The 12,042-nt window shown below is 53.2% G+C and overlaps 1 protein-coding gene across 1 annotated transcript in view; it reads left to right on the top strand.

The window, feature by feature from the left end:
- Positions 1 to 10,552, top strand: part of Nos2 (nitric oxide synthase 2) — a 36,397-nt gene extending 25,845 nt beyond the window's left edge. The window contains exons 18-26 of the mRNA XM_077800468.1: positions 745 to 823; positions 1,795 to 1,976; positions 2,945 to 3,108; positions 3,965 to 4,172; positions 5,534 to 5,621; positions 6,017 to 6,138; positions 7,430 to 7,578; positions 8,377 to 8,571; positions 10,013 to 10,552. Coding sequence (XP_077656594.1) covers positions 745 to 823; positions 1,795 to 1,976; positions 2,945 to 3,108; positions 3,965 to 4,172; positions 5,534 to 5,621; positions 6,017 to 6,138; positions 7,430 to 7,578; positions 8,377 to 8,571; positions 10,013 to 10,108 — 1,283 coding nt within the window. The 3' untranslated portion in view covers positions 10,109 to 10,552. The remainder of the gene's footprint in view (positions 1 to 744; positions 824 to 1,794; positions 1,977 to 2,944; positions 3,109 to 3,964; positions 4,173 to 5,533; positions 5,622 to 6,016; positions 6,139 to 7,429; positions 7,579 to 8,376; positions 8,572 to 10,012) is intronic.
- Positions 10,553 to 12,042: the final 1,490 nt, after the last annotated feature.

Raw genomic sequence — 12,042 nt, forward strand, 5'->3', positions numbered from 1 at the left:
GAATGAACTACTGGGTGGTAACTATAGGCAGGTGAGGTGTGATTGGAGGAAGTAGGTCCCCAGAGGTGTGGCCTTGGGGACTATATATGTCCCTGACCCCTTCCTTCCTCTTTCCCTCTGTTTCTTGGCGGCCCTGAACTTAATAGCTTTCCTCCATTCCATCATCCCGCCATGATGTTCTGCTTCCTCTCAGGCCCAGAGCAGTGGAGTCGGCTGGCCATGGACTGAGACCTGAAACCAGGAGCCCAACCTCTGAGTGGTTCTTTTCAAATATTTTGGTCACAGCAACCAAAAGCTGACAAACACTTACCTGACAAAAACAACTTAGAGGAGGAAGGATTTATTTTGGCTCGTGGTTTCAGAGGTGTCAGTCCACAGTCGGCTGACTCCATGGCGAAGGAAAGCTGCTCAGCTCATGGCAGCCAGAAAGCAGAGAGAAAGAGGAAGGGGTCAGGGACAAGATGTAGTCCCCAAGGGCATGCCCCTAGTGATCTATTTCCTTCAACCAGTCCCCACCTCCTACAATTCCCAGCAATGACTTCAAATTATTTATCCACTGGCCAGAGCCCTCAAGATCCAATCCCTTCCCCAAAGCCCCACCTCTGAGTATCGCTGCATTGGGGATATATCTTCAATACAGGGACTGTTCATGTCCAACCCATAACAGGCAATGGGCAAGACTCAGACATGTGACTTCCCTGACCATTGCTCAAGAGCCCACTTTTCCTATCTGTGTCTCCACAGCCCTCAGCCAAATGCACGCCAAGAAGGTGTTCACAATGAGGCTCAAATCTCAGCGGAATCTACAAAGTCCCAAATCCAGGTGAGGTATTGTGCAGGGCTCTTGGATGATGTTCCAAGAAAATTCTGTTTTGATAAATGGAAGACCGGAGCAAGTCAGTCCTTGAAGGGAAAGGAGAGAAGCATCTGCTGTCACTAGAAGTGATGCCACCATAGCTGGGCATGGTGGTGCATGCCTGTAATCTCAGCAGCTCTGAAGTCTGAGGCAGGAGGATTGCAAGTTCAAAGCCAGCCTCAGCAACTTAGCAAGACCCTGTCTCAAAATAAAACATAAAAGGGTCAGGATGTGGCTCAGTGGTTAAGTACCCTTAGGTTCAATCCCCAGTACCCACACACACACACCAAAAAAAAAAAAAATACCACCAATAGGATCAACTGGTCTACCAACCTGTGGCCACCTGTGTGTCTTTGCAGCCAGTTTCAATTGACCAGCCAGTTGTCCAGCTTGGGAACAAAGCCCCTGCTTTGCTTTCTCTCCTTCCTCACTAGACTCTTTCATTGAAAGGAGAGGCCCAGGGACACAAGTCATTGGGGTCTTAAGAGCTGCCATGAAGTTTTGGCAGGGAGGAAATGTCCTAGCCAGGAAGCTGAGCACTGGGGATTATTTGTGGGTTTTGTTTCTCTGTACTGTCCTCTCCCAAGTTCATTGGGGAAACTGGACTTTTTTCTAATAAGGACAGGATTTTGCGCTGGGGACAGGGAAGCATTTCTTCCAGTACCCAGAGATCTCCACGCAAGAGGCTCTCTTTCAGCAAAGCCTCCAGCTAGACCTCCGGGGCTTGGCGGGCTGCCCAAGCAGGGCAGGGTGGCCTTCTCCCAAGGGAAAACTGTGGGATGCTGAGTCTTCCCGCCCAAAGCTATGCCTGGTCCCCAGCTCAGGCTCAAGGAACCAGGCACGAAAATGACAGGAGGGCACATTTCCTGGGGAAACTGGCCCGCCTTCCAGGTGGCCAGGAGGAAATCCTGGCAGTCACCAGGTCCTTCCTTCCGCAGCCGCACCACCCTCCTGGTGGAGCTCTCCTGCGAGGACAGCACAGACCTGAGCTACCTGCCCGGAGAGCACCTCGGGGTTTTCCCAAGCAACCAGCTGGCCCTGGTCCAAGGCATCTTGGAGCGAGTAGTGGACAGCCCCGCTGCCCAGCAGACTGTGTGCCTGGAGGCCCTGGATGACAGCGGTGAGCCCTTGGCTGAGAGCCCCTTTCCAGCCAGCCTGGGGCTGGGCTTCTACCTACCCCAGGCCAGCTACCCCAGCCCCGGCCTGTAGGAATAGCTCCCTGGCCTTAGTGTCCTCGGGGTTACTGATACCACCAAAGGACATACCCTCTAAGCACAGAGGCCAAGATAGGAAAGTGGGGGGTCAGAGAAGCAAAGCCAGCCCCCATCTCTCCCTGACCAGGAGAAAGGGGGAGAGCCAGAGAAGCCCTGTGGTTCATCAGACTTCTGGCCTAGATGAAATAATAATAATTATTATAATCTTTACCAACATTTATCGAGTGTACGTGGTGCTGTATCAACTGTTTTACACGCCTGATTTTATTCAATGTTCGTGGAAGCTCAGTAAGACAGGTTTTTGTCATCATATCCATTTCTCAGGGAAGGAACCCAAAGCCCTACGGTTCAGTCATTCAGACAGGAAACAGGGAGTCAGAGTTTGAACCCAGGTCTGCTGGCCCCAGGATCCATGCTGTGATTACCCTGCACACTGCCCCTTGGGACTCCTTCACCCTTGCCATCTCACTTTGGCCTAATCTTCTGCTCAGCCAGCACCTCTTGGTATAACACCCAAGGGCCTGGTGGTCATGAGTTTTTCTCTAAATGAACAACAGGCCTCCGGGCTATAGGTCAGTCTCCTGTGGAATTTAGCCAGTGGGAAACTGTAGTTCACCGTGGATATCTTGCTAATGTACAGGTGTAGGCCAGAGAAGGATGTGGTTAGTTCGTCAGGATCATATCACTTTGGGTGCCTCTTGAAGGACTGTTAGTCCCCCAAGAGTCGGCTTTTCCTGGCAGCCCTATCTCTGGGTACCACCTTCTTTTCTCCCCTGCAGCTAGAGCATAGAGTGTGTCTTCCCAGAGTCCCATCACCTTCTGGGAAACCCAGGTGGGGCATTTCCTTCTCCTGATGCCTTCCTTCCCTCTGCAGGCAGCTACTGGATCAGGGACAAGAGGCTGCCCCCCTGCTCGCTCAGCCAGGCCCTCACCTACTTCCTGGACATCACCACGCCCCCAACCCCTCTGCAGCTCCAAAAACTGGCCAGGCTGGCCACAGAGGAGTCTGAGAGACAGAGGCTGGAGACCCTGTGCCAGGTAAATGTCAGGGTTGGTGGGTGAGGCAGGGGAAGTTCCCAGAGTGGGTCTTTAACCTTCAAGAGGATCTCCCCAGATTCCCAAGGCGAGACTTGTCAAGGGCTAGTGGGAAGCCAGACATTGTCTGCCATCCCTGTTGTAGGACACAGTTGTGTGGAATAAACTGAATTTTTCCTCAGTGCCAGCAGGATGTAGCCAAAGTGCACTTCCTTGGGAATGAGCTAGAAAGGGGATCCACCATATCTTGCTTGTCCTTGTCCTCTCAAAACATGGCACTCAGAAGCCTGGGAGGAGGGGTGGTGTGGACGAATGGATAAGTGATGCAGTGACAGAGAGTGGAATTAGCACCTTAATGAGAGCATGCATTAACTCACCTGCAGCTTCTGGGCCCAAGTCTTTGCTAAGAGTCACCAGACATCGTTATCATCATCCTCATTGTGGCTAATCATCTTTATCCCAACCCTCCCACTACTGTACTTTCCAGCTGTGCTGTACTGACTTGACACATGCCATCTCATTTAATTCTCACAATGTCCCCACGTGGGCAGTGACACTGTCCTTGCTTCACAAAGGTTAAGTAAGGGGGATGGTTCTATAGCTTGGAAGGGTGCCTGACCAAGATTCAAACCCAGATCTAACAGGTTCCAAAGCCTTGCCCCGATTTAGATCGCAATGGAGTTGAGCTGCCCACAGCAGAGTTCTGGGCACACAGTTAGACAAACGCTACTCCAGGTCGGGAGCGCTTTCTCTGCAGGTTGGGAGTCTCAGCACCCTGGACAGCGCACGCTGCGGGATTCAACGGTGAATGCGGGGCGGGGCAGGCACCCTGAGTCCTCACCCTGCCCTTGACTCTCAGCCCTCAGAATACAACAAGTGGAAGTCCACCAACAGCCCCACGTTCCTGGAGGTGCTGGAGGAGTTCCCATCGCTGCGGGTACCGGCTGCCTTCCTGCTCTCCCAGCTCCCTCTTCTGAAACCGCGCTACTACTCCATCAGCTCCTCCCAGGACCACACACCCACAGAGGTCCACCTCACCGTGGCCGTGGTCACTTACCGCACCCAAGGTGAAGGGCGCAGCTCTCCTGCTTCTGGGGCAGCTTTTCAACATCTCGGAGTTTTGGTCTCATTAGTTAAACAGGGTGGTAACCCCGCCCCCTCCCAGAGTTGTCAATCATACTCTAGGTGTGCGGAAGAGATCACCACAGAGTAGGCGCTAAGCTCACCGCTTTGAATCACTAGGGTCAGTAGCCAGGTGAGATAGGTACTGGGCATTTCACAGGGGAGGAGAAGCTGAGCCACTGATCCAAGTCACACAGGTACTAAGTGGACAGCTGAGATTCAAACCCCGTTTGTTTAATTGCTGAATCCTGGTTTTTCATCACTGTACCGTCCTACTCTTGGGACAAGAGATCACATGGGGAGACCATCCAACACTCAAGGGGAGCCCAGTGATTCTTAGTCCCCGAAGTCAGCCTGAGCTCAGGGTGGTTCTGACTTGGTTGGTCACTCATTCATTCCACTCATTCAGGGATGGCTTATGTCACACTTCTCTGCTGGGCACCATGGTGGGTGTGGAAACGCAGCAGGCATAGCTCCTGCTCTCATGGAGTATCTAGAGAGCCAAAGAAGAGACAGGCATGGAAATAATGAGAGATTATGATTAAGTAGCCAAGAAGGAACGTGCAGGGGACCATGATGGAGCTCATGGGGAGGCCAATCCCTTGTGGTCTTGGCTCTTCCCCTGGACACACTTGGCCCCCTGCCCTGACCCCTGTCACTCAGCATTGTCTGTGGTGGCAAGCTGGGATCCGGCCACACTGGGAGCCCTCTGTCCTCTGTGAAGAATAGTCACACAGCTTCTAAGAGCTCACAGAGGCTGTGTCAGTCCGTCAGAGAGCTCCCCATGGACCAGGTCTCAGTCCTAGGGCCAGAAGGCCAGGAGGGACTACAAGGAAAGACAGTGACATCAGAACAGGCTGGATGAGCGGCTATACCTGCACCCAGGCTATACCTGCAAGGGCTACCCTCACGAGGACACACCCAGCAGTGGCCATCTCCAAGCTGATTGGGGACTGGGGGGGTCCCTGGAGAAACTCTTGGAAGAAGCAATAGAGTAAGAATCAGGGACCCAGAGCCATCCACCACCTGAGCAACCTGTCAAGCCACTTTCCCTCTCTGAGACTCGGTTTCTGAGAGGTAAAAGGGGCACCTTGCCTGCTAAGCCCTTGGCAGCCTTTCCCAGGTCTGGATGTGTAGAGGGTGGACCCCAGAACCAGAGACACACAACCCCTCATTCAGCCCTTAGAGCATCTGAGTAGGCAGGCCAGCCCAAGGGGGTGCGTCAGTGTGGGAGGAGCTGCTGACAGGGTCGCCTACGGGCTGGGCTGGAGGGGGAACGTTGGTCAGGTCTGTTCTGTCATTGCAGGTGGCCAGGGTCCACTGCACCACGGCGTCTGCAGCACATGGCTCAGCAGCCTGATGCCCCAGGACCCAGTGCCCTGCTTTGTGCGAAGGTAAACACCCTCCCATCCCTGTGGGACCACTGACCTCTGGGTGTCCTGGGATGAGAGAGAGAGATCGGGGGTTAGGTGCCCCTCTGGGCCACTTGGTCCAGTACTGAGAAAGTACTGAGACCACACTGGGCCTCCCCATTTTATCCCCTGGCTGAGTCTCTAGCAGGTGCCCAGAGTACAGTGGGGTCAGGTCTTTTCAGAAGGCTCCTGGGTGGGGAGATGATGTGCCTGGACAGGGCAAGGGAGGTGGCCGGCAGGAAGTCGACCTGGAGCTCTTCTCCTCCATCCCCAACACCACCTCCTGGCCACACACCCAGCATCCCAGCCCCTGTCCTGCACCTGCACCAGCCCAGGATGTCTGAGGATGAGACCTCTCTTCTTCTGTCTCCCTTCAGTGCCAGCAGTTTCCAGCTGCCCGAGGACCCCTCCCATCCCTGCATCCTCATTGGGCCGGGCACAGGCATCGCGCCCTTCCGCAGTTTCTGGCAGCAGCGGCTCCATGACTCTGAGCACAAAGGTACAGCCCACGGCGAGGCCTAGCCAATGCTCATGATCCCGATTTGATCATTATTCACTGTATGCAAGTGTCAGAGTATCACACCGTGCTCCATGAATTAGACGATAATCATGTATATTTTAAAAGAAAACACACAAAAAAAAAACAAAAAAGAACAATGTATTGGCTTAGGATTGGTATTGAATGTGTGATTTTTGGGGGGGGGTGGGTACCAGAGACTGAATGAATCCAGTGGCACTTAACCACTGAGCCATATCCCCAGTCCATTTTACATTTTATTTTGAGACAGGATTTCACTAAGTTGCTGAGGCTGGCTTTGAACTTGTGATCGTCCTGCCTAAGCCTCCCAAGCCACTGGGATGATAGCTGTGCATTATTGCACCCAGATGGATGTGTGATCTTGAAAACTGCCATCATTATCTTCTCTTTTTTTTTCTCTTTTGGCACTGGGTATTGAATTCAGGGGTACTCCACCACTGAGCCACATCCCCAGCCCTATTTTGTATTTTATTTAGAGACAGGGTCTCACTGAGTTGCTTAGCACCTCACCATTGCTTAGGTTGGCTTTGAATTTGTGATCCTCCTGCCTCAGGCTCCCGAGCCACTGGTATTACAGGTGCATACACTGCACCCAGCCCTTCATTATCTTCTGATTTGCATACCTCGTACTGAAAAAAAAATTTTTTTTTTAAATAAAATAGAAAGCCGGGCACAGTAGCTCACACCTGTAATCCAAGCTACTTGGGAGACTTAGGCAAGAGGATTACAAGTTTGAGGCCAGCCTCTGCAACTTAGCAAGATTCTATCTGAAAACAAAAAATAAAAAGGACTGGGGATATACTCAATGGTAAACCGCCTCAGGGTTCAATCCCCAGTACTGAAAAACAAATAAATAAAATAGGACCCTAAAGAAGTACAGCTTGAAGGTTCCTGTGTGGGGCACAGCATCAGGTGGCCACCACCTGCCTAGAAGAACTCTGCCACCAGCCCACAGATGTTTCTTGGCCCCTGTCCAGAGGAAGACCTTCCTCCAGAGTTTGCCTTGGCCTGTGCATTATTTCTCAGGGAATAATGGGGGAAATCCCCACTTTTGACCTGTGATGAGCTGGACGGACTCCTGTGCCTGCACTTCAGTTGTGTGCCCAGTTATGTCCTGGGCCTCTGTTTCCTCATCTGTAAAATGGAGATTATACCAGACAGGACGCTTGAAGAGGTTTCTAGTTGGTCATTTTGAGCTGTGATCTGCCCTCTGGTGGCCGTGCTGGTAACTGCAGCCTGCTGGGTCTTGCAGGGCTCCAGAGAGGCCACATGACCCTCGTGTTTGGGTGCCGCCACCCAGAGGAGGACCACCTGTATCGGGAGGAGATGCTGGAGATGGCCCGGAAGGGGGTGCTGCATGAGGTGCACACAGCCTATTCTCGGCTGCCCGGCAAGCCCAAGGTAAGTGCGGCGGTGAGTGGACACCCTGGCCCCCTGAGCCTCCATCTCCTCAGCTGGAAAGTGGAGACACACAGCCATCAGGGTGACACTGTGGAGAGCACTGTGCCCTGTAGTCCAGGAGAAGAGACAAGCCCAGAGAGGTTTAAGATCAACTCAGGGTGACACTATGGGTTAATCCCCTGAGCCCAGCCTGCTGAAGACCCCCAGCAGCCCCCTGGGACACGTGGCTGCCCAGGGAGAATGGTCCAGCTGGTTTACACTCCAGCTGACAAGGTTAGACGGCAGCTACTGCACTGGGCCCCAGGAGCCTGGGGATTTGGACAAACTTTTGGCTCAGCAGTCATGAACTTGTTCCTGAAGACTCCTTTTGGACCCCGTTTTGGGCCCACTGGACATCTGGTGTGGAACAAAAACAGAATCCCGGTTGTCTCCTGAACCCTCTGTGTGACTGGGAAGCCTGGAAACCTGCACCCCAGCTTCAAATCAATGAACCTGGGCATGGGGAGGCTGCCCTTTCTAGAATGTAGGCAGGCAGGCCTCAGAGCCCTGGGCAGGGGGTTGACTTGATTGATGCCTCTTTGAAGTGTGATGAATTTGGAGAAAGTCTGCCCCCCCCCCCCATTCTGGCCTGGCCTGGGCTGGGTGTCAGTGTACCTTCTCATACTGAGCCACGGTCCTGCCTGGGAGGGTGCTTACTCCCCTGACATCCCTATCTCCCCTAACGGGGGACAGCAGGCTTGACCCCCAGCCTCTCTCCCAGGGGCTAGGGACTAGACCCACTGTATCCTCTGATTTCAGGTCTATGTTCAAGACATTCTGCGGCAGCAGCTGGCTGGCGAGGTCCTCCGTGTGCTTCATGAGTCCCCAGGCCACCTCTATGTCTGTGGGGATGTGCGCATGGCCCGAGATGTGGCCCACACCCTGAAGCAGCTGGTGGCCGCCAAGCTGAGCTTGAGTGAAGAGCAGGTTGAGGATTATTTCTTCCAGCTCAAGGTACGGGGAGCTGGTGTGTGTGTTCGGGGGTGTAGTCAAGGGTCCAGGCTGCAAGAGCTAGACCAGGGCGACAGGATCAGGAGAATCCCAGGACACTCCTGGGCCCCGACGGAACCCTAGAGCAGTCCAGATGGGCTATTGGAAAGCCTAACTCTACCCCCTGGTGTGGTTGCCTGTCAGCTTTAAGAAGGCAGGTCCACATGTTCTGTCTTTCCATGTGTGGAATGGGAGCAGGAGGATCTCTCTGGCTTCTCTCCAGGCCCCTTTCAGAGAGCAGCTGTGTAGCCAGAGCAGAGTAACAAACACAGGGTGGGAAACTTGTCCCCTTTGGCAGCCTCCTATGCAGGAAGCACCTGTTATTTACACCCAGGATGCCGTCTGCTTGCCCTCAGCCCCCAGTGGGAAGGACACTCCCTTTATGATGGTAATAGCCACAGTGTTTATCAGGGGCCCACCTGGGGCCAGGTGCTTATGGAGGATTCCCATGAGGCATTTCCTTCTAAGGGCTTCATGAGGGAGGCACATTTACACCCCCATTTTACAGAGGGAGGGGGCCCGGGGTCTACAACAGTGAAGCTGAAAGCCTAGCACTCTGTCTCTGGCCCCAAAGCCTGTGCTCACCACTTCCATACTCTTCCTAAGACCCGTTCTTATGTTCATCATGTTTGAGCACCTACTATGTAACAGGGATAGAGCAGTAAATAGAACAAGCAAAAATCCCTGCCTGGATGGAACATTCTAGAAGGGTTGATACAACAGAACATGCATAATGGATACTGCATCAGAGAGGCTGCTGAGGGAGACTTAGGGGCCTATTGTTTTAAATAAGATGTCACTGGAAGGTGACAGTTGAGAAAATACCTGAAGCAGGTGAGGAAGAAGCCTTGTGGGTAATGAGGGAGATGGCATTCTAGGCTGCTCTTCAGGGAACAGCATGCATGAAGGTCCTGGGGTGGCGTTAGCATATGTGTGTGAAGAACAGCAAGACCTCACAAATGTCTCCCAAAATGTGTTCAGAGTTGGTAGATTCCAGGGTCAGATAGTTTAGAACGTGCTCAGTTAAACAAAGGCAAACACACTGGTGTACCATCAGATGTATCATGACAGTTCAAGACTGGGGTGGGGGAGGGGAGAGAAAGTGCACCGTATTTCCCACCCAGACTTATCTCAGACTTATGCCACCTTCTGGGGCATCTTGAGAGACTAGGCAGGAAGTAGGAATGGCGTCCACCTGCAGAGCTTCAGGAGATGTTGAGACGATTCACCCCAGAGCAGGCGCTAATGGGGTTTGGGGCATGAACCAGATCCAAGCGCACTCTCCACACCAAAAGGCTCCTGCTGGCCTGTTCCGTGTCACAGAGGAGCCAGGGCTTGGTGAGTGGGGGGTGGGGGGGTGGCTGGGCCAGCAGGCCTGACCTCGTGGCCCCTGTTTCTCTTCAAGAGCCAGAAGCGCTATCATGAAGATGTCTTTGGTGCTGTGTTTCCCTACGAGGTGAAAAAGGACAGGGCCGAGGGACAGCCCAACACAGGCCTCTGACGGCCACTGGAGCAGTGAAAGCTGCTGGCATGGAATTTAAGGACGGAGTCGACTCTCAAGCTGAGGACAAGGTCCTGGGGAGTTGGAAAACAGCCATCTCTCCAAGCCCTTCTTAGTTCCACCATCCTTCTACTTGACCTACTACCAAGTAGCATCCTGGGCTGGTTGGAGCCAGCACTCTCTCTGAGCCCACCCTTCCTTGGGCAATGGAGTGCGGCGGTGGGGGGGGGCCTCGCTGGCCCCTTGGAGGTTCAGTCTGTGAGCCAGGCCTAGCAAGAGGGTGAGGAAAAGGGGAAACCTTATTCTGGTTGCAGTATTGTAAGTGGCCACCAGGAGGCGCTATCACAACACTCTGTATTTAGCTGCCTTGTGTACAGTTATTTATGTCTCCGTATTTAAAAAAAACAACCCCCAACCCCACTCGAAACAGCCCCTTGGACCTTTCCTCTGTGATTCCTTAATATAATATTTATATTAAATGCATTCTATTTTAACCAACCTGTATATGTATGTGTGTGTTTGGAGGGGGGATTGTTTTGTAAGGAAAGCAGATCTAAATCCTATGGAGAAGGACTGATGTGTCCCACACAGGGACAAAGATCCCCACCTGTGGTGGGGATGCGGGGCACAGGCAAGGGGCTGGAGCTGTATCTCACCCAGAAAGCATCTGATGAAAGGTGTGGTGAGCAGCGGGATTATGCGCAGAGTGCCAGGATTTTAGCAAAGGCCTGGACCCTCACCCTGTCTTAGAAAGGAGTTTGTTCTGTAGCCACCTGTTTGGCCACTTGTGATTTAGAACATGGGGAAAGCAGGTGAGGTTTCCTGGTTGTGGAAGACTTTGTGGAGGGTAAGGGCATGCATTACCCTTGCCCCTCCTGGGAGACTATGGTCCTTTCTTGATTTGAAGCCAGCCAGGGAGCTGCTTCTTTTGGGGCAGGGGTTGAACCCAGGGGTGCTTAACCCCTGAGCCACACCCCCAGACCTGGTGTTTGTTTTATTTTTCTTTTGAGACAGGGTCTCACTAAGTTGCAGAGGCTGACTTTGAACTTGCACTCCTCCTTCCTCAGCCTCCTGACCAGGAGAGCTTCTTAAGCCACAGAGCTGCATCTCCACCTGGTCAGAACCACAAAAAGGTCTCAGTTGGGGACAAGTGGTGGTCTAGAGAAATCCTGCTCTCAGCTTCAGTTTGGGCCTTGCTTCATGGGCTCCCTCACCTGCTCTCCCCTCCTCTCCTGCCACTTCTGGTAGCAGCTACTCTCATGGAGGTGGGGGATGGGGGAAAGGGGCTTCCCAAAGTCTAGTTGCCCAGAGTCCAGTGGCCTAGACCAAAGGCTTCTCACAAATTAATGTACACTCGAGTCTCCCAGGATTTGTTAACATGCCGACCTGATACAGTAGGTCTGGGTGGGGCCCGAGGTGCTTTTTTTTTTGGGGGGGGGGTACCAGGTATTGAACCCAGGGCACTTAACTACTGAGCCACATCTTCATCCCTTTTTTTGTATTTTATGTAGATATACGGCCTTGCTAAGTTGCTGAGGCTGGCTTTGAATTTGAAATCCTCATGCCTCAGGCTCCTAAGCTGCTGGGATTGCAAGCATGCACCACTGCACCAGGTCAAGGTGCTGCATTTCTAATCAGCTCCCAGATCATGAGGCGCCCGCTGGTCTGAACACTCTTTGAGCCCCACCCTGGCTCCTGGGGCTGGGTTCTGACGGAGTGAGCAGAGTAAAATGGCATCAACCTGGACATCCAGCTGGGCTCCCTTCTGCTGCCCAGCGGCCAGCAGATCCCCAGACACTGAGCCATTTCCCTCTTGCACATCATGACTGGGACAGCTTTGGAATCAGCTTCTTGTCCCGCCTGCCTCCTCCTCCCACTTGGGCACAAGGTTCTGATGAGGCTCTGCCGGGGGGGGGGGGGGGGGGGGGGGGGGG

The sequence above is a fragment of the Urocitellus parryii genome, chromosome 7, assembly GCF_045843805.1.
Source record: "Urocitellus parryii isolate mUroPar1 chromosome 7, mUroPar1.hap1, whole genome shotgun sequence".
NCBI lineage: Eukaryota > Metazoa > Chordata > Mammalia > Rodentia > Sciuridae > Urocitellus > Urocitellus parryii.